The sequence below is a fragment of the Scomber scombrus genome, chromosome 12 (assembly GCF_963691925.1).
Source record: "Scomber scombrus chromosome 12, fScoSco1.1, whole genome shotgun sequence".
Classification (NCBI taxonomy): Eukaryota; Metazoa; Chordata; class Actinopteri; order Scombriformes; family Scombridae; genus Scomber; species Scomber scombrus.
Window position 1 is genome coordinate 23,829,608 of NC_084981.1, and position 23,236 is coordinate 23,852,843.

The 23,236-nt window shown below is 41.4% G+C and overlaps 1 protein-coding gene across 2 annotated transcripts in view; it reads right to left on the minus strand.

The window, feature by feature from the left end:
• ehbp1 (EH domain binding protein 1) overlaps nt 1–23,236 on the minus strand; it is a 164,596-nt gene that overhangs the window by 82,599 nt on the left and 58,761 nt on the right. For both annotated transcript variants that reach the window (XM_062429954.1, XM_062429955.1), the window contains 3 exons: nt 20,473–20,613; nt 18,777–19,041; nt 15,909–16,155 (listed from right to left, as the gene is read on the minus strand). In XM_062429954.1, the coding sequence (XP_062285938.1) occupies nt 15,909–16,155; nt 18,777–19,041; nt 20,473–20,613 (653 nt within the window). The remainder of the gene's footprint in view (nt 1–15,908; nt 16,156–18,776; nt 19,042–20,472; nt 20,614–23,236) is intronic.

Here is a 23,236-nt window from a genome sequence, read left to right on the forward strand (position 1 = left end):
ACAGAATAGATTAAAAAAGACAATTTGTTAACATTAGTAAATTGTAAAAAAAAATATAGAGAGAGAGGGCAATGGTTTGAGGATGTCACTCCAAAAAGAGAGATGTGCTCAAGCTTAATGCTGAAACCCAGAAGTGCACAACTACACGTGCTATGTCTGAACCCCTCTGCGGGGCCAGCTTTAAGATTATATGAACCAAAACTTAACATCTAGTCTGTATGCTTTTTAGCTCTTTTTTAGCCGTCTTCGCTGTTGACAGATTTTAAGACCCAAAAATGTTAATTGTTTTAACAATCAGCAGGCATTTACAAAAGACTGAAAACACAAGCCAGTTAGCTGCAGTCTTTGGGAACCTGGATCTCTCTTGCTCTTCAATTGTTGTAGTTTAACCTGTGACCGTGAGCCTGGAGCCTGCTGAGATGCCACAAGGACCAAGATGAAAGAGACTGGAGGCCATCTCTAATAGCAACTCCTAACCTTTGTACCAGTGTGTGTGTCTGTGTGTGTGTCATGCAGGCCCCTACGGCAGTCTCAGTACAGGGAGACGGTAGCGGGAGCCTGAGGGGCGGACACTTGACATTTCCGGCTCATCTTTAAAAGAGGGCCTTAACCTTTCCCCACAGCTTCTCCAGACACGTTTTAGGCGGCCTCGACAATGCCTGCGTGCCACCCAAACAAATGGATAGGAAAAAAAAAATTACAAGAAAAGGGGGGAGGAAAAAATGATATAAAAAGTCAGAAAGTCGATACCGATTACAACATGGTTGCACTTACTGTACATGGAGAGAAAATGGGAGGAATTGTCTTTTTAACCTTATCAGGAAGGTCAAGTGACAAGTTTAACATAATGTGGCTTTTCAGATTAAAATACCACACATGCATATACTCAGTTGGCCGACTGGACTAAACTTGTTTCTCCGGTTGTTGCTTCTGCTTTTTTAATGTATGCATCCTTCAAAGTGTGCATGTGTGTGTGTGTTTGTTTGTTGACTTTCAGTCTTCCTCCAGGCCTTCCCTTTTCTGCTTTTTCAAGTGACGGTGGAAAGTAGCTGTCTAATTTGAGCGCTCTAATTACCTGGGATTAGACACCAGGTGCTATTAAAGCAATTAGACACACAGCACACTCCAGTGCCGCAGACCCCTGCACCCTAGCTGGCGGAAAACACACACACGCACGCACACACAGGCACATACACACCTGAGTAACATAGCCAGTGGGAAAACAAAAACGTACATTAGCCAGCAAGACAGGCTCACACTCTTATACACACCCAAACACCTATTCATATGCAAGTGTCGGAGCAAAAAAACACAAATAAACCGTTACACAAACAGCTGCACTTTAAAAAAGTAAAGAAACACTTTCTAACACACACTTCTAATTAATTAGATGAGGAAGATGAGGAGTGGGTGTTTTAAAAACCTATGTTAAACCAAATGAGTGTGTAATTCCAAAAATGCACAAGCTTCAATGAGACTAAACATCCTTTTTCTTCTTTCTTGACAAACAAGATTTGAAGCGACGACGTGGTATTCCTCCAACAACAGCGGCGCATGCCAAGCAGTGTGACCCCCCCCCCCCCACCACGTTCATAACAAACCCCGCAAACTGATGTAATTTTCTCAAATCGGCAGTCCAGACCATTTCATTACGCTCCTCGCTGATAAAAGTTTATAAAAACGCATCTACGTGCTTGAGCTTTCATATTGCGTCAAATATTGAACAAATACCGTATCTGCTTCTACAGTAACGGAGCGCACAACCTTAAGACACAAACATGGAAAAAGGAGTGAATTTTTCATGAGGAGCAGAAATGCACCCTGACTTATCAAACAGTTTGCTGTCTTGCCTGAAGGAAGGTGTGCACATGTATGTAATGTGTGTGTGTGTGTTTGTCTTTTATCTGTCTGTGTGAATGTCACTGGATGTGTGTGCGCAACACTGACACAGCCATGTAGCTAGCTCGGCTCGAGGGTAGGATTAGCGGAGAGCATTGCCTCGGCCCACAAACATTCCATATTAAAAAATGAAAAGGCAACCTTCATTACTATCAGTGGCACATAACCTCCCCTCTTCCTCCTCCTCTGCTACTATTATACACAGCCCTAACAGCCTGGGTGAAAAATACAAGCTACTGACAAGAGATTCCATTATTCCTGGTGCCTCAGTGTCAACAACATACATCCGATGGGGCAAAGAAAGAAGAAAATGGAAGAAGGGGGAAAAAGGATGTGAGAGAGAGAAAGAAGGGGGGTTAAGCTCACTACAATGCCTGAATGACAAGATAGGAGGAAAACCTGGGATTGGAAGCATCCAGTTTGCTGTTGGTGCTCGTGTCGGGAGGAAGATTTTTTTTTGGTGTCAGCAATGTTATTTTGGGAGGGTTGGATTTGGATCTGGGATCTGGAATCATAAGTAAACGGATGAACCATGATATGGAAAATTAGAAAATTGTCACAGGTGGATTTTTGGTCTTAAGGGAAAATAACAATTCTGTAACGAGGTTGGAAATTGATACTTTTAGACTTCGGATCTACTGTAATGTATGTTCAGTATATAAGCAGAAGTCATTTAAAATAGCTTTTAGAGGAATGGCAAACATCCACTGACTTACAGTAAGTTTAACAGCACTGTACAGTCCTACTTCACTAACATTATACATGGATGAGAGAGTGTGAAGTACATCTAGATTAAGTTTATAACATTTTAAGACAGTTGTTTCATTTTCAATGCCAATGTTTAAAGTTAATACAAATAAGGACATTTCATTGATTATTGCAGGTACATTTTTCACTGATTTTCATAAAGAGTTATAGGCAAAAAGCTGAATAACTCTACTGCTGGCTCATCCTGTCGCTCTTATTGACAATGGACAACTGTAAATAGAGTTGCACAACATTAAACACAATTAAACGACTTACAAATATGGAGGCCATTAAAACTGGCCTTTCAGAGTCATAAAAAAGATACAAGTCAAACGCTTTAAGTGGCAGCTTTGTCTCTCACTCCGGGGCATAACGCTTCAATGGAAATTTAACTGGCCTCAACCCAATGACATAAACCCACGACTCTGTGGAGAAAAAAGAGCTTCCGTGTCTTTCCAATCTCACTTTCATGGCTTCAAAGCAGTGTCAGGGAGTGTCAGATTTGAGGAGGTGTTGAATCTCATACTCTTTAAAACTTGTAATCCGCTCAAGGAGCCTACGGCAACGAAAAAAAAAAAAAAAAAAAAGTCCACACACACACACATATAGAGAGAGAGAGCGACGCACACATAAACACACAGACTCACTCCAAATGACAACAGCGTCTACAGTATGAAACCACACGTACTGTATATGCGTACACACTCAAGCTCTAATGCACTGATACTGAACAGTAGGCACACACACACACAGAGACACACTGAATTTAATGTACACACACACACACACACACACACACACACACACACACACACACACACACACACGTACACGTACACGTACACGTACACGTACACGTACACGTACACGTACACGTACACACACACACACACGTACACGTACACATACAGGACAGGCAAAAACAGAGCCACACTGTACGGTTAGACACAGTTTAGTAAAATTAGGTAAACACACTTAACTCCAAGATGTACGCACCCACCCACTTGAAAAACATAAATACCTGTTCACATTTAAGAGGATAAGGTTTGTGTACTTAAGTGGCCTGTCCATCCTGCTCCTGAAAAGCTCCCATCTGATTGGCTGTGCTCCAAATCATCGACATGCTCAATTATTTAATTGCACCTTCAATCAAAACAAGCAATTTGTTTAATCTGGGGCTTTCTATGTCCGACGTCTTCACATTAGAAAAAGATGAAGCGTGTAAAAAAAAAAGAATGATCACCTCGTGTCATCTTACCCATGAAATTGTGCTTCGGATTTCAAACGTTTGCCTGCATGAGAGCAGAGGGGAGGGAGCAAAGTCCAATCAAAAGTTCAATTATGTAAATGGAGATGTGGAGTGGATGGAACAATAGGGAAAGAGGTGGAGGAGATGGAGGAAGAGGGGGGGTGACAAAAGGCTAGAGGAGGAGGAGAGGAGAGAGAATGTAGCGTGAAAAATAATACACATTAACATACAAAGGAAATATCGCATTACTGTTGTAATCACACCGAGGAGGGGCTCCTTCCAAAGAGAGCTATGAGAGAAAGTGTGTGCATCTCGACACTGTTTAGTTAAGTCAGGCTTCATGTGTGTGTGTGTGAGCAGGCAGATTGAACCTGCTGCTCCTGAGCAAGGCACTCTTAAAGGCTGCTACGCTTACCCAGCCAGACGATACTGAGCTCCACAATTCCTAACAAGTGTTTATGCTGTAGTTTTGTGTAATATGACAAAGTAGGAAAAAATACATATGTAAATACATTGTGATGGCGATGGGGGCTTGCTAGTGATTCACACAGAAGCAGATATATACTTCGCATCTAGGAGCGAACCTGCAGGCCAAGACAGAGGGCCTTTCGGCAGTTGGCTACCGTGATGTAAAATGCAAAAATCGGGGAAAAAGCGGTTTCCTTTTCCAGGACCATTTTCGCTTCCAAGGCCTATTCTGCTCCAAAGGCATAACCATGCAAAAGCAGCTTGAAATTGAAATAAAAACCATTCACTGAAAAATAGAAAAGAAAAAAAAAAAAAACATCATGAAATAACAGAGTTTGGAGGAGGCAACAGACAAAGGAGTGACTGTGCCAGCTTGCAGTGTGCCCACCCGCCCGCTTGCTCGTCGAACGTGTAACACAGGGGCATAATGCGGTGTAAGCGCTGGCTTTAGCTTGTCATGGAAACGGCAGTAGCATTACCCACACTCACGCCTCTGCAAATTAGCTTTGGCTGGGGAAGAGAAAAAAAAAGACATACAGGGTGGGTAGGGTTTGAGGATTGAGGATTGAGTGTATGTGTGTGTGTGTCTGTGTGTGCGGTAAGAGGGGGGCGGGGGTCAATGGTATGGAAGATGGGATCCTGTTAAGGACAAAACAAGACAACATCACCGGTGGTAAAAGTGAACCAGATTCTGCATCTCCATCTTTTTCTTCCTATAGGTTGCACAGATCCAGCTCCTCATCAACCCTTGTAGCATAGGGGATGAAAAAAGGAGATACTCTTAAGATAAAAGTGGGCGCCAGACAGGAGAAATATGTATAAGCAACCCTGTCGTTCTTTTCTTTAAAACATGAAAAAGACACAACACAACCCAGCTAGCTTAGCTACAAATGAATATGGATTCCCTTAAAAAAACAGGTGTTCCAAATTGCCTTCTACTCCCTCCTCTTCCTTCTGAGGAGGAAAAAGCTATGTTGCACTTCCTGCCACATCCTTACAGGTCTCAGCCCTGTTTTTTAAAAAAATCACTAGTTCAGAGTGAGAGTTCAACACCTGTTTTATTAACCTGCCCCCCATCAGAGTCCTTGCTGCTGTTTCACATTCTTCTTAACCTGCGTTTACAATATATAGAAACAAGCAAAATATAGAGCTGCACTCTGAAATCTGAAGCATTCATGTGTTACCTTTGTCGGATCTAAAACAGTGACTGTCTACTCAACTGTGACGCTCTTTAGTTCAATCATTCATTTTCCATACCACTTATCCTCTAGAGGGTTTTGGGGGAGCTGGAGCCAATCACAGCTGACATTGGGGGCAAGAGGCGAGGTACACACTGGACAGGTCGCCGGTCTATCACAGGGCCAACATACAATAGACAACCAAACATTCACACCTACAGGCATTAATTTAGAGTCACCAATTAACCAGCCTGTTTTTGGTCTGTGGGAGGAAGCCGGAGAACCAGGAGAGAACATTCAAACTCCACATAGAAGGGCTCCAGCTCTTTAGTGCTGTCATTAATACTTCAGATTTACAGCACTGGCAGATGTCAGACAGTTGTGCCGACAGCTTTTATCTACATCAAATCTGATGTGACTTCATTGCAGCATATCTGTCAGAGACGATGTTCAAAGGAGCTACATCTTGAATTATATGCACACTATTCCTTCAAGTTACATTTTCAGTGCTAAGTAGGGCTGGGCAATATGGACAAAATCACATATCACGATATTTATGACCAAATACCTCAATATTGATTTTGCGATAATATTGTATTGCTGTGCTTTCATAAAATACTTACATAATGAGATTTTTGATAAATAATCATCAGTAATGTGGGAACAGCTAGAAGAGTCTTTATTGTAATTTCGTCTTTAAAACCAAGAAAAGACGATATTATGATATCCAAAATCTAAGATGATATCTAGTCTCGTATCAAAATAACGATATTATATTGATATATTTGCCCAGCCCTAGTGCTAACCTTCCCACAGTCATGACTACACTGACCAGAGTGTTTACTAGTGAATATTACATACTACTGACCATGAAAATTAACTTTGCTTGAGATCATGAGTACACATCTTTTCCTATCTTTCATCTTCTAAACCGGGATTTCAAAGAATCCCAGAAAATAATCCAAAGGCCATCTGCCTCTTTTGCTCTTCCTATTCCTCTCTTCCTCCACCTCCTCATCCTTCTCAGACAAATAAGCTTTAGGAAGGAAGAAGGAAAGAGAAGAGAAGGGGGGAGAGAAAAAGAGGGGGGGTTGAGGGGGAGGGTTCTCATAAATCTATACTGCATTAATCTCCTTTAACTGCCATCTTCAACAAACAAATTAGTGGTGCAATGGATTCAGAGATCAGCTGTGCCGATAACGCTGCCATTTATCAATTAATCTAAGCCTGGGCAGGGAAAACTCATTAAGGAGGCCACTTTAGGAATTATGTTCTGCAGGTAAAGAGGCTGACAGTGTGCGTGCGTGCGTGCGTGCGTGCGTGTGGTTAGGGGATGTCTTGACACAGCAGTTGCACACACCCCCCCCCCCACTCGACTACAGACTGCCATTGTCCAGTGCAGCGTGGGCTCCAAAGTGATGAGAGGGGTGATAGCACAGCCAATTAAAATGAACATAATTACAAAGTCACCCCTTTGACTCCTGATCAGAATACACATGCATCAACACACGCATACTGGAGAAGACAGGAGAGCGGTGGGGAAAAGCGCTACACGTAGGTAAAGGAAAAATAGGGAGGAGTACAACAAGAGCATCCAGGAAGAGTGGGAAGATGGATCAATAAAGAAAGACAAAGTTTGACGAAGGAAAACAACATTATTGATACTTTAAGTAGGTTTGAAAGGGGCTCATATAGTCATTAGCATATCTGCTTTTGATGCATTGTGTGTGGAGCTTGAGTTCCTGACTTTAGTCTCATGCATTAACAAATCTTAACTTCCAAATTATGCAAGAAAATTCTGTGTTTATTATGTTAATGTAAGTGTTCATTTTGGCTAAAGCTTGCCAGGAATTCAGTCATCAGATTTTGAGGGATTATGTCAGGCATTAACTTGATGGAAAAGTAGGACATCTTGACCTGCTGACAGCTCTAGATCAAAGTTTGGGGATCATCAAAGACAATAAGATTAATTCTCTTTAATGTCTGTCAATCAATCCCACGGTTATCAATATTTTTCTCTGTGGATTAATGTTGAACTGACAGAGTGACCAATCATTAGATAGACATGCTGCTAGCGTGGCCAAACATTTAAACCTTAAAAAAATCTTTCCTGTTAAGCTTCTCTGTTGCTGTTAAGGTGAAATAAAATGGATGTTACAGCAGAAAGGCATGTCATTTCAAGTAGCAAACCAACATTAGTTACTAACTGTGGTCACTAATGCTGCGTTCAACAAATCATCAAGCCAATATGAAGACATTGAGTGTATAAACCCACTCAATGTATTTATGTTCAGAACGAATTATGACTAAGACAGGACTGTACTATCAAATCTCGAGGTTGAGGTCGACTGATCTCCTACAAGACTGCTCAAATGAAAAAAAAAAGAAAAAGCCAAGGGAATGATCTCACTCAGAGATCTACGAGTTAAGCGGTGAAAATGCCACTTAGCATTTCCAATAGCACGTAAGAGCACACACCTGCATACCATAACGGTCCAAAAGAGGAGGGTGCTGGAGGGCTTTATAAGGAGGCAATTAAGGCCTTATCATTTCTACACTTGCTCTCTTTTCCTCAAACACAGACACAAGAGTGCACATGCCTACGCGTGCACGTCCGCACACGTTTAAACATACGCACCCAATTTGAAAGAAGAATCTCTCAGACTAATTTATAAGGTACTTCTAAGGTCCCTTTTTTAAATGATGGAGAACGGTTGGTTTAATTCAATTAAAATGTAGCAGTGGCCACTCAACGATGACAAGAGTAAGGTATGGCATGTCTAAGTGAGCGCGGGTCTCATGAATGTACGGGGGGTCTTAGGCCTTCTGGGGGTCCAAGGAGTTTTCAAGTGCACGTACTTCTATCTCCTCACCCGAAGCCTTCTTAAACCTCACCCCAAAAACCCTGGATCTTTCTGGGTTTTAGCCCACACACACCTGGAGGACTGGGGCAGATTAAGACCAGATTAAGATAAAGTTACCCCTTCTTCGGCCGCTATGTCATTCAAACCCCTGGCCTCTGTGGCCATTGGATAGAGGGACACTCAAGACAAAAAGGTTTGGTTCATTCACATATACACACACACACATACACACACAGGCACGCACACAAAGGACTTTCTGGTCATCCTCATAAGCCCTATTAGTCTGCTATAGAGCCTCTCATAGCAGACATCAATCATGGAGGGATTAGTCAATTCCCTTTCTAAATGAGTGGCAAGGGAAACTTCCCTTCAACTCTAAAGCAGGTCTCTCTCTCTTTCAGAGATTACACAGCGATTTGTTTTCATTTTGTTCTATCTTCATCGTTTTCTGTTTGACTTGCTTTTCATTTCTCTCCCTCTTGCTCTGCGTCTCCCTCGTTCTCTCCTGCTTGCAGCTTGTGAGGTAATCCTTGGCAGATAAAACTAAGGAGGACTTACCAAAGGCAGATTACAAGCGGCGCTTTGCGGAAGGCCCTTTTACACCAGTCGGCGCGGGTATTGAGGAGAGTGAGCTCTTCGCAGTGCTTAACTTGTGAACTCGACATGCACCCAACAGAGGAAGAGGTGGAAAAATGATAGCCGCATTACAGTAACTGGATCAAAATATATCCCTCACAACACACACAAGACTGCATATTAGCACACACAACACACAAATGCTCTTCCTTTCATGGCAAACAGTGTATAAGACTGGGTTTGGAATGGTCGCTGAATAAGTATTAACATTTGATTTTTATTTATTCACTTAAAAATCGGCAAATATATTAATGTCTGTTGCCCTGTGAGACTTCAGAGTTCCTGCACTGAGTAGATCAGCTCTTCCTTGAGTAAACAACTTCTTTGTAAGTCTTTTAAATGCGGCTCTAACTTCTATTTTCCTTGGATCTCAGAGTTACCCCAAAATATTACCTTATCTAAACATTCCTATAAACTTTTTCAACTTAGATTTATTTAGAAAACTAATACATGAGATTGCTCATTAGTCAGTCTTATATCCTTCTGCTTGACTTGATGACAGCGATGCCCTGCAGCATGAAACGACAACAGGAAGCCTGATGATTGGACCTAAACTACACGAGAGAAGAAACTGGGTCTCCTCTCTCCCACAAGATCCAATGACAGACCACTCAAGAGACTGCAAATAAGAGTTGGGGAGGGGTCCACACTGGGAAAAGGCAGACATTGAGAGGTACTGATTTAGCCTTACTCCTCTTAAGGATTATTCTCCTAATATTACACAGCTTATGGAAAGGCCAATGTGGCCAAGGGGAACCAGCGAGGCTTCAATGTCTCGGTCTAAGAAATGGACCACTATGACCGTTTCCCTGCTGATTCAACGGTCTGAAATTCTGAATCCTGAAATGAGACACAAAGACTCTTCTGATGCATTACTTTTAAACCAACAATATACAGTAGCTATACAAATCACATTGTAGGGGAAAGTATTTATGCATATCTGCACTGAAGAGGTCTATTGTTTTACTTTTACCTGAAAAATTAACCTTGATCAAGCAATAAGATGTTCAGTGTTTTATCATCTCCACTGAACTATAGAGAAAAAGTAAAGATAGAAAGTAAGTTTCATTTATGACAATTACACCTAATATTGGCCTTTTTACATTTATGCTAATATTATATTTGTCACCCTTACCAGAAGCTAATGGTACATGTTTGCATTCCTTTATATATATAAAAAAATCATCTCAAGCAACAAATACCAAGGCTGGCATAATTATCTTGACAACATTTTCTTTCTTTGCCCTGGTGAAAATCGAAAAGTCTTACTCTAACACAGGACACATATATTAACATGTCAGATAATGAAGGATATTAAGTACTAGAAAGTTTCCTATAAATCTATTTAATCACTGTTTAAAAGCATTGAGCCTTGAGCCTTACTTTCTTCATGTCCTACATCTGAGTCTCTTAATGAAAAGGTATGCCAAACTTGTCGGAGAAGATGGAATAACTTTGGACCGGATATAATGATAACAAGATGAGAGACCTTGGAGCGGGCAGAGATCAGAAGACAAGAGATGACTGTCCTTGTCTCTTGGGCTCCCCTTTGTCCTCCAAAAACATCCCTCAGTCGTCACGGCAACCTCAGTAACACTTCACAGTGTGGATGTGGTCCTCTCTTGCCGCGAACCCCGGTGAAAGCTAATTAAGAAATATCGCAGCCTTCTGCGAACTCAATTAAATAATGTTAATTTATTCTAATTTCAATTTCGAGGTAGTCTGAACTGAAGGAGGGGCTATGAAAACAATGTCTGGGAGAGGAAGGAGAGCTCTGGCCTCTGTCTCCCCCTGGCACAGGAGCTCTCACAACCTCCAAAACTATTTAATTTGAACCCTTTGATTAACATAAGTAATCACACGAGCCCTTCAACTGAAGGGGAGAAAGAAAACATACCTCTGGTGTTGGTTCACTTTCTCACCTCTGTAAAGAGTGGGTGTGTGTGCGAAAAAGACAGAGATAGAGGGAAATGTGGTAAAGACACCGTGTTACATTGTGGTTTAGACTATCATTTTTTACCTTTTTAATCAGTTTGTAAAAAGAAAAGAAGAGGGATTGAGGTGATTCTAACAAAATGTACAGTAAATTAATAGAGAAAGGAAAGCTTACGAAAACCCTTAAGCCAAGACACCAAAATACATAATAAGTCAATTGTCAATTTGCCATTATACTCTATATCATAAAGTTATCCACAGTTCTAGGATATACAAGTATTGTCAGGCCCAGCAACTAAAAGTTTAAGAGGCCGTACTCTTTCCCAGATTCCTTGTGTAAATATTAAGTTAATATAAAACTTCTTTGTTCAAACTTTTGCTCACAGACATATGTCGCCTTCCAACTTTTCTTTATATGAAAATAAGGCAAATAATTCATGAAGCGGAAACTTGATGAAAATCTTAAGATCAGAGCATGTAAGTGTAGAGCGGCCTGACTATGGAATAGAGATGGAGATGAAACAGAAGGAGGAGCAGGGGATCACTGAATTACAGGGAGGGGTAAAATCAGCCCCAGGGAAAAGAGATGGACTGAATCAGACCAGACAGAGCTCACAACCCGCCCAACAGGAACTCCCGCTGTTCATTTAAATTAATCCCACAGATATTTCCATCCTTCCAGCTCCTTCACAGCTAAACTTAAAACTTGACGTCTTTGGAGGATCTATATCTCGCAGACGGGACAACGGACAGACACGTCGGCGTTGGAGCCGTGAAGCATCGAATGAGGGTCTGAAGTGCAACTTTCATCCAGTTGAAGATAAATCTCAACTTATAAACAAAAATAAGAAAAAGCAGCTCTCAGATGATATTTATAAATCAAAGTGGCATTTGTGAAGTCTTGATGACACTTGTGACATAAAAGTTGCAGTCAAGGTAAAGAAATGCACTACATACATAATGACCCTGTGACATTGTGAAAGGATCCACAGTGTGACGGCATCATGGACGAATAAACAAAGAAAAACAAAGCTTTTGGAAGTTGCAGAGCTATGTTGCACATCTCTATCCACTGACCCTGCATGGTAAAAGGTCAAATTGAATTGCATTGGCACTGGTCACACAGGTCATATGGTCCTGCATGATCTTAAGATGAAAAACCCCAACATTGGGTGTTTTCCCCAAAGATTTTTGTTTATCAGCAGTCCAGTTGTGTGTGCACTGAGCTTGCAACACCAGGACTTGTATTTCCACACACCTGCAGAGGAATAACTTTAAACTACCTTACAATTATTCCAGGTAGTTGTAATCATGTTCATAGAGTCAGGTGCGTGTTAATTTGACACCAGAACCGCTGTTTGATTCCAGATAGATGTAGTTGTAATAAATATATAAATATCAAAGAATGAAAAGGCTCAACACAGAAAATGTACACTATGGTTATTGAGCGGTTGAAAGCATATAGGGGAAACAGTGCCAGGTGTTTCAATAAATGCATTTGAGTGGTTCAGTATTGCCGTCTTATCCTTTCCATAAATTGTTAGTGTTGAACGTGGCTCCACTGGCAAAACTCCAGAGCTTTGAGCTCTTGTTCGAGCTTAATGTAAATCCAATCCATATGTGTAATACCTGCATATAGAGTAAGTGGACGCACACCATATGTCCTGTAGATGTCCTGATTTTTCACAGGCTGGCATTGAAGTAGGGGGGGGGTTTAATGCAATGACATGGTGGATACAGCTACATCTAAGGCAAAGTTTAATGCATATATACATTCTGTGAAGGGGAGTTTAGCTAAATATGACATTAATTTAGGGTATATGATGAATAGGTATTTTAATTTCTTCTCCCTTACTGTGCGGCGCTCTTATCTTCCTACCTTGATTGCTTTGGCTAATATTTTCTTATTTCAATTCATATCTTTTTAAATGTCAGTCCATGAACACAGGAATAATATTAGAGTGCCAAGACTCTGACCCTTATTCTTGTCACTTTTTTGACGGTTGTAACTTTAGTGGCTGAACCGCCGCACTTAAGTTTACACTGACTTTTAATGTGTAAAATGTAAATGTGATATAAGGCGTGCTTAATCTCATGGTTTGCAAAGACATGATTTCATTCAAGAAAAACACATATGAGACGTTTTATACCCTTAAGGGCAGGTTGTAAATGTATAACCGAGCATGGCGGCTTTCAATATATGAATTTCTATTCTGAGATTAGACTAGTTCTGTGTGTGTGTGTGTGTGTGTGTGTGTTTATCTTGGTCCGACACACCAAATGCCCACAAGAACAGTTGCTAGAGATAACTATAAATGAAGAATACACACCTTGAAACCTATTGTAAGGTAGAGGTAGAGGTTGGCTGTGTTTTGGGGGAAGGTTACAACTGTGCCCCGGTGCATATTCACTGAACTGAGCCTCAGGCAGAAACTAGAAACTATAAGAGAGGACGGACACATACATGCATGCAAGCACAAGCGCACATCTACACTCCATACACGTTCATAGTGTGATGATGTGTTGGTTTCGTCTTGGCCTCTCATAGTGGGAATGTCTCCTCTTAATCCTCTCTGACTTCATACATTCAAAGGTCATCTAACAGCCTACACATGGCTGAGGCGTGCGTGCGTGCGTGCGTGCGTGCGTGCATGTGTGTGTGTGTGTGTGTGTTTGTGTGTGTCATAGTGCTTGGTGTGAATAAGAAAAAGAAACCTATTCACACTAGCTGTATATGTCAACAGACCCTGTAGGCCTATCCTTGTTTACTGTGAACATCCTATCTCTCTCTCTCTCTCTCTCTCTCTCTCTCTCTCTCTCTACTATTCCCTGGCCTCCTTCCTTCTCTTCCCCCCGCTATTCTCCTTTACTCTACCCTTCACTATCTTCCACCTATTCTCCTTCACTGCACCCCCCCCCCCACCCCTCCACACTCTCTCACCCCTCCTCTCTCTTCAATCCTCACCCACAATTCATTCTTTGCATCTCCCCCTCCACCATCCCTCCCTCCACCCCCAAGCTCCAGAGGCAGGGGCATCTCTTGGCGAAGTGTGGCCCACCACAGGCCACTGGCTTTGGGTAATTAAAGTGGTTTAGGCCCCCTCACCCACGGTCACAGGCAACTGCAGCTGGGTGATAAAGGCACTGTGCCATAATTACATGGACGGCCAGCATCACCGCCCAGCTACACTAAAACAGTCAGCTAGCCAGCTGCATGGGGAGGAGGGACCTGTGTGTGTCTGTGTGGGTATAAGTAACTGTACAGAGTGTGTTTGCATGTGTGGGTGTGTGTGCACAGGGGGTCAACACCCCCTTGTGATCGCTCTGCTGTAGTTAAGCCCCCTGTGTTTAAGCCCCACACAGGCCCATTGAGCCCCTACACACACACACACACACACACACATTTTTAACCCCCAACCCACCCCCCACACCCCCAGCCAATCATTCCCCACAACTGGTCTGACTCCTGCCGTGAGTGTGTGTGACCATCAGCCATTTAATTAGACCCAGCCATGATTTACCTAATTTAAATAAATAAATAAACATACGAAAACACCCCAATAAACAAATACCTATATTCAAATGAGGAGCTGGGGAGTTTCATGAGCATAAAGAATGGGGCAGAAGATGGGATTGTGCAGGTGGAAAGAAAGCTAATGTAAGGACCACTGGATGTGGACACACACACACACACACACACACACACACACACACACACACACACACACAATCACACACACACACACACACACACACACACACACACACACAAAATACTTCAAGTCACTCACTTATAATACCATATGCTGCAACGAATGAGCCAGAATGAAGAATAGTAAGTAGACTATTAGATATGGAATTTGGGGATTTTAGGATTTAAGTTTATGCTGTATTACGATTCAAACTTTTCACACAGCTTTAAACTAAAGTCTTACTGAAATGTTATAACATTTATTGCACTGAAATTCTGGTGAAAAATTCAAAGATCTGAATTACATTCATCTTGAACAGTTGAAGAAATCAAATACTGTGAACATGTACGGTATACAATATTATTTCTGCAGTGTCTACTCTATAACTTATACACTGCAGGCATTCAAACTATTAGTGTCAAAAGTCAAGCCTTACTTTTAGGGCTGTATCACACCCACCTGTATGTGTCCATAGTATGAAGAGTATTGAAAACTTTCAAGTATGAAAATTGTCATCTGTTTGCTCACACTTTTCCTCACTAATTCTTCTGATATGCTGTGAACCTTCATACCTTAAAAACTATAACTTTTACAATGAAGGCATTTAAACTATTACTGCATTTAGAGCTATATCTAACCCACATGTGTCCATAGCATAGTATGAAGAGTATTGAAAACTTTCAAGTACCGAAACTGCCATCAGTTGTGCGCCAAAACTCATACTTTTCCTCAATAATTCTTCGATATGCTGTGAACCTTCATACCTAAAAACAGTGAGTAAAACTGTTTCATTAGCAACTTATTGCTACAAGTGTCTGCCTTGTCTTTTAATGAGGTTACTTTCAATACTTTCCGCAAAGTATCTAACTTTCCGATAGTGAAGTTAATTTTTTTAACTTTTTTTCCCCCTTAACATCCCAGTAGGCATTAAGCACTGGGCTGCAATACATCGCTAGTGAGCTCCGTGGTGAGGAATTGTAACCAAAACTTGGATTAATTACGATTTAATTTTGACAAAGGCCTCTTTTTTTGCAAAATTCTGTTATTCCACGACTACTAGAATATATGAAACTCACAGACTGTGGAGAGATATCTAATCTCTAGGACAGTCTGGAAAGTTACAGCCTGCAGAATTCAGGATGAGATTTCTGGAGCAGAAAGTGATTACATTCATTACGTTTGTTGTTTTGCCTGTTGCAGTGATAATCAAGTTTATTACATTCAAGTAAGGCCTGTTTACCTTGGGGGAAGAGGAGGCCAGCTCTCTCCCAATCACTGCTGCCACTGGGCTGGGCCCGGCTGGCTGGGATCTCTCCCTGTCTAGGCCAGAGCTGGGTTTGGGAGCTGGCGGACTGGGGCCGAGGCCAGGGCTGGAACTTGGGGGTGGGGGAGCCCTCCTCTTTTGGCTGCTGCCCACATCCAGGGAGGGGACGCCAGCGGGGTTCTGTGTGGGGCTCGATGTCCTTGGCTCATAGAACGGGTTGGATCTGAGAATGGAGGGAAAGGGGGGGGAGACAACAAAAGACAGCAAGAAAAGACAAAAAGATGTGTTAGAAAGTATATAAATGTAACAAAGACGGCAATTTTTAAGTCAAAATTAAAATTATAGTAATTTGCATGAATAAAGGGGGGTGACATTATTAAGACATCTATGCCGTTTGACCTAAAAAAAAAGAAAAAAAGATGTTATATACAGTGGGGGAAATAAGTATTGAATACGTCAACATTTTTTTTAGTAAACATATTTCCAAAGAGGCTATTCACATGAAATTTTCGCCAGACTTTGGTATTAACTCAAGAAATCCAAACATATAAACAAATCAAAAAGTTGACGTGTTCGATACTTATTTCCCCCACTATATTATTAATGGGCATGAACACAACTAAGCAATTCAGTGGTAGCACATGTAAGAAAAATGTTCATACAAGAAAATAAAAAGAATTAAAAAAAAAAAAAAAAAAAATATATATATATATATATATATATATATATAGATCCATACTTGGCATTTTGTTTGCACTGTTAAAAAATCCAGCAATGAATCATCAAGATTATCAAAACTATTTATTTAAACCCATTATTTGGTTCCGACTGCCCATTGTTTCATTAAGGAAATTGCTAAATGGAAATGAGTGTTTGGTGCAATACAATGAACAACACACAAAAGTGAAAAAGGTAATAGAAGATGCAGGTGCACTGAGGTCAGGTCTGCGTGACCTCATATCCTTACTGCCCAAGGTGGACTACTGACAGACAGACAGGCAGGAGCACGGAGGCATTACACACACACACACACACACACATTACACACACACACACTCCTACACACATACCAGAGTGTTATCAATATACAGGCATGCTTGTGGCACTGAAAGCAGGAGCACGGTTTTGAGACATTTACTCAACATGCAACAAGCAATCCCAAACAAAGACAATTTGATAGAGAGGGTGAGAGTAAAAAAAAAATATGATTGACTAGGTATCTGTCTGAAAGAGAGGTTAGACCTAGTGAGTGTCAGTCTAACAGCAGAGTGATAGAGAGAGGGGAAGTGAAGAAAAGAAAAGCAGGCAGCCCTATAGAGCAGCTTAAACAGACCAGCACTGGCTAAAAGACATGTGAAAGGGCTCCAGTCAAAACACTGCGTTGCCCTCTTGAACTCTATTCTGCACAGAACAGCTCCTGATGTAGGAGACGGAGCAAAAGAAACACGCCAGTCAATAACCTGTCTGTCTTTAGACAGCCGAGAGGGCTAAAACACACGGCTACGCTTCTGACAGCTTCGCTCAACAGCCAAAAACCGACAAGTTTCCATTTACACTGTGTAGGCACGGCCCACACTTTCTGCAGAGGTCACTCACAATCAGTGAGACCTACAGACGGATCCCCAAAGTTCCAGCTCTTAAGCACAGATTAAAAGTTACCATTAAAACTTGATGCAGTGGTCACAGATGTCCACTCTTTGACTTCATGGCTTCTTTAGCTATAAAAAGTGTGCACATCCAAAAAAAACTTTCTTTTTCATGCCTGAAGAACATCTGATAGATTGAAACTTTGTGCAGCAACAGTAAGTTAAAAACCTTGCTTACTATTTCCAATAGTCAAATGTCATTACCACTTCTATTTCAACTGATTTAAATATGTATTTTAAAAAGAAAACTAGTCTAGCTGTTTGTTTTCTTTCTCTCTTTCCTATACTTTGTTTTATTTTTTATTATGATTGGGTTCTTTTTTTTCTTTTTTAATTGTATGTTTTAATGTGTCCCATTTTTACTCTTAAATCATCCGATATTCTGTTTTTATGTAAAGCACATAGAGTTGCCCCTCTGAATGAAATGCGCTATATAAAAAATCTGCCTTGTAACTGGGACTTCTTTACTGATCTAAACTGGAAGCCTTGATACACTTAAAGTGATATAGAGTGATAAAAGGAAAACCAGGGAGGAAGAAGAAAGTAATGAAGTAAGAAAAGCAGGATGAAAGAGACGGAAGATTAAGTAAAAATGAGCAGAGTCCGGGGAGGAAGTTGAGGAGGACAGCAGAGGAGGGAAAGTATGGGGCAACAAGTTGATAGGAGGGAGGGAGGGAAGGGACGACAGGAGGAGGGAAAGGAGGGAGACCAGGTTAAAGAATGCAGTGAAACAACAGGGCCCTTGTTCCTGTTGAAAGAGCTGCCTCGTCACTCTGCCCCTGGTGAGGGGGCTACAAGTGCTCCTCTATAAGGAGGGGGTCTTACAGGACGTGGCCTGCCAATAGTAACCAAACTAGGCAGTCTGGATATTCCAAGACTGTTTTCAGTAAGGGCTCCTAACTGAGATGTAAAGGAAATCATGTCAGTTGGTTATTTTTGTCAACACTTAAGGAAAGAGTGTATGAAATGAATTGCTCTACTGACATATAAACAGAGTTAAATGCATTGTATACACAAAGAAAGCAGATTAGTAGAAGTTAGAAAAACAGTAAAAACTATGCAAGGTTTCCTCACTCTAATTACAGAAAAGAGGTTGCCATCAGAAAATATATTAACTGTAAAATATGAAGTGTTCACTGAGCAGGTCCTGACATTTTTCATTAGGAAATAATGACATCATAAAGGAATAATGTCTTACTCATCAAGCTCCTCCTCCTCGTTGTGGGTGGTGTCGGCGTACAAGTACTTGCTCATGTCAACAGGCCGCACCCCTACCCTCTGCCTGGGTTTGGGGGGTTCTGGCTCCGGCCGAGGTTCCGTGTCATGGTCCGGCTCATCAAAGGGGTTCCCCAGGGACGTGAGCGTCTCTTGTTCATCCGGTTCATCGAATGGATTTGAAGAGTCATGGTCGTAGAAGGGGTCCTCTTCTACGCGCTGCCGTAAGACCGGCTGGTCAGGAGGTTCTGTTTGAGAGGAGAGGAGAGGAGAGGAGAGGAGAGAGAACCAACATGGTGTACTGGGTTTGTAAAAGAAAGTATCACAGACTCAATGGTAACTTCTTTAGGAGCGCCCCGGTAGCCAAGTGGTTACAGTGCATCCCCCATATATCCAGTTCTAATCTGGGACCTTTGTTGCATGTCAGACCCACTTCTCTCTCTCCCCTTGTTTCCTAACTTCTTAATAAAGCCCCCCCCCTCCCAACTTTATTACTTGATCATGACACTGTGTTAAAGAACTGGGCAGCTGTGTGAGGTCAAAATAAATGTGTCTGTCGCTCCCCTGGATTAGCATTACAGACTTACCTGCTCATTTGCCTTCTTACATTGTTTCTTTGTAAGGTTCTTAAAAAAAACACAATCACACCACAATACAACACTAATCAGTTTTTTACCCCTTACACTGTTCCACTTTTCACACTTGATTTACATTAGTTAACTGGAGGAAAACTAAAGCTTCTCCAGGCACAGTTTTAATATTACAGTGCTCCTCACTGGGACACAAACACTGAAACATAATTTAACAATTCAAACATACTTTGTGTGTACACAGTGCCTGACAATATCGGACACGTGTGTATGCCTACAAACACCCGCCATTGAATAAAAAATAACAACCTTATCATCCATCCCCCTGAAACAAATATAAGCAAACATATGTAATATTTCAACACTGGTTTTAAGTAAGATTACAATTCTACACACCAGAGCTGTGTAGAAATCTATAAAAGACATCGAGTCCTCAAGAAAGCAAAATCCTTGACTCATTCAGACAATAAGATTCAGATTAAAGTCAACTTAAACAAGCAGGCAAACAACAAAGTGGAGACTTTGTGTGTGTGCGTGTGTGTGTGTGTGTGTGTGTGTGTGTGTGTGTGTGTGTGTGTGTGTGTGTGTGTGTGTGTGTGTGTGTGTGCTCTCACCATTCAAAAACAAATAATCCATACTGATACACCTGGCTACTCAGGTGGTCAGACAAAAATATTGGTTTAGCTGTATGACTGAAAGCACTGAAGCCGACCTGCTATTGTTACACATGACTACACACATTCATACTATGTGTGCATCAAATTGCATTGAGTGACAGTCCATTGACAGAGCTTCAAACAAACTACTAAACTTTTATTGTGTTAACAATACTTGATAACAAGATCAAGTATTGATTACAACCTAACTCAAAGTGCAATTATGGCACAACTTGTGCAATACTGCTTTCAAGCTGCTTTTAAATGTTTCTTTATATATTTATTGATTTGGGATGATTCTGTACGTGTGTGTGTTTTTCTATGTTTTATATTCAGGCACGGCACAGCGAACTTCATTGTATTTTTGTGCAATGACAATAAAGTCTATTCAAATCCAAAACCTTAAATCATGATATACTTGTGTTTAACATACCTTCTTCATCAGGATCACCGAATGGGTTGAGGTCGTTTGGGTCGTGAAGGTGATCGTCAGGCTCGTCAAAGGGATTGCTGCCCATGGCAGGAGGTGTGTCCGGGTCCTGGTCTTCCAGGAAGTTCAACTTGTTGATCAGCTCTGTCGCCAGAGTCAAACATAAAAAGTCATATAAATGATGAGGAAGAGTCAAAAATAACAGCTACCAAACAATTAAACTCCCAAAAAAAACAAGAGTCTGAAATGAATACAAACATTCACAAACCCAAATATACCAAAGTCTGCACTTGGGAGTGAACCACAAGCATAAAGACCGTTCAGTTTTGCTTAGGAGAGCTGCCTAAACTTCTCTGTGCTCCTCCACCACCTCAGCCCACTTTAATGCATGTACAGCAGCAGTGGCATTGTGGGAAAAGTTGTGCGGTATGGAGGGTTACTGTTGGAGACAGCATGGCGTTGCTATGGAGATCCTAACCGGAGTGGGACTGGGGACTTGTCCACTTTATCTTCGTCATCCTCACAGCAGCTTGAACGGATGCTGCCAGTGTGCGGGTCAATTTGAAAAAAGTGTGAATGTGTGAGAGGTAGATGCCAAAAGTCCTGCTGAGCGCAATGTGAGCGTTTGTGTGTGTGCGTGTGTGCGTGTGTGTGTGTGTGTGTGTGTGTGTGTGTGTGTGTGTGTGTGTGTGTCTTGGTCTATATGTAGTGTTGCTATGTAAAGTGGGAGTAGCTGATAAGAAGTGCTGTGCTCCTCCTTGCCTGTTACTGACAACATTCATGACCCATTTTAGCTCATGGCAAGTGCGCATCTACATGAGTGTGTATTTATGTGTGTGTGGAGCATCGTTTGTGACTCTTCACTATCCAAGAAGAAGAACCAGGACACGAAAAAACCAAAATGAGTTCAGTTGTGTTTTCTAATCAGAGATCTTTAGGCGTAGAAGCTCCTAAATTAAGTTTTGGATTAATCGTGTAATACAGAGAGCCAACAATAAGCAGATTTTCATTATAGCCAATGATGAAAGTTGTTTCATCCTTAACTGCTGATGAGATACAAGTCAGCAAAGCCACCTAGTTTAGTCTTTAGCCTGAAAGAAAATCTATAAACTTGTCCCTTCACCACACATAGTTTGAAACTCTGAGACGCCAAAGTGGACAGAAGTGAACACCTGATTTAATGCTGAGCCTTAAGACAAGAGGTCACACTAACCCCAACTTGAATGCATCAAACTTAAACTACGTCTACATTGAGCCAGTTAAAAATGGCAATATCCATACCAGGCATTTCAGCTCATTTCAGCAAATATTTCCATCCATATTAAAACGCCTAAACAGGTCATTCATCTCCTACTGAGCATGAGCAAGCCATAAAAAACAGTGAAGAAAAATGTTGTAACTGTTTCTGTTTCTGCAGTGCCTAACCTTTGGAACGCCATGTTTATTAAAAGCAGATTACAACAATTTGAGTTGTTTTATTATCGTTTCAACAAAGCTCCATTTTCCCCAATACACACTACTACAACAAGCTGGTGTTTCAGATTTATACACTCATTTTAGTCTGGATGGAGAGAAAAAGATGTGTTTCAAAAATGTTGTAACGTTTCACTTTGTCACTCTAAAGCGGCTCAACAGCTTGAGGCCACATGAGAATACTGCTGATCCAAAACTTGCTGAAAAACAAAACAACGCTTAATTCCAATTTGAAAACAAAGCAACAAAAACTTTTTGTCTTCCAGAAAATATCTTTGTTGGGTGTGAAGTAGTTTTATTTGGATACCATTTACGGTTTGGTTCACTACCAATTGCAGTTGAAAAACAAAGAATAAGAACCAAAAGGATGAACACCGACACATGTGTTCACAAGACCGTGTTACAGCACATCACCACATGGACCAAAAATAAACTGTAAGACCACATGACCACAACACGATCACAATACCAATGTCAAGGAGGATCAGGGGATGGGGGGAGTAGAGCCAGAGAGAGTAGAGCCAGAGAGAGAGAGAGAGAGAGAGAGAGAGAGAGAGAGAGAGACAGAGAGAGAAAAGCTGGAAAGTAAGAATTAAGAAAGATGTGGTGATGAATGATAGTGAAAGAGGTTACAACAAGGTTCACGAGACTATGAGAGAGGAGTCAGGAACACAGGATGAGAGAGGGGTGAAAGAAAGGTGAAAAAAAGACCTTGGGAGGAAGCGGCAGGCTTAGCGGTTGCTTTGCGTGCTCGCTTAAGGACATCATCATCATCATCATCATCCCCATGTAAGCAGCTGAGGGCATTCAACTGGTTTACTATCTCTGTAAACGACAGGGCCATACAAGGAAGGGAGGAAGGAATAATAGCAAGTGAACAAGGCAAAATAACACACCCCATCGAGAATATACACACACACACACACACACACACACACACACACACACGGACACACAAACTCCATTTATTTCAGAGTGTAGACATTGGTTTATATTTGTAGAATTAATAATTATTGACGGTCAGAGTCTCTATCTATGTAGAATAGGGCTGGGAAATATGGGCAGAATCAAATATCACGATATTTTTAACCATTTTTTGGCCTTTATTTAGACAGTACTTAGCATTAAAGCCATACAGGAAACAGGGAGAGAGAGAGACAGATTGGAATGACCTGCAGCATAGGTCCCTGGCCAGATTCAAACCAGGGACACTGCGTTATGTGGCATGCGCTCTAACCACTCGACCACCAGGGGGCTCCACGCAATAAAAGTTTTGATAAATAATCATCAGTAA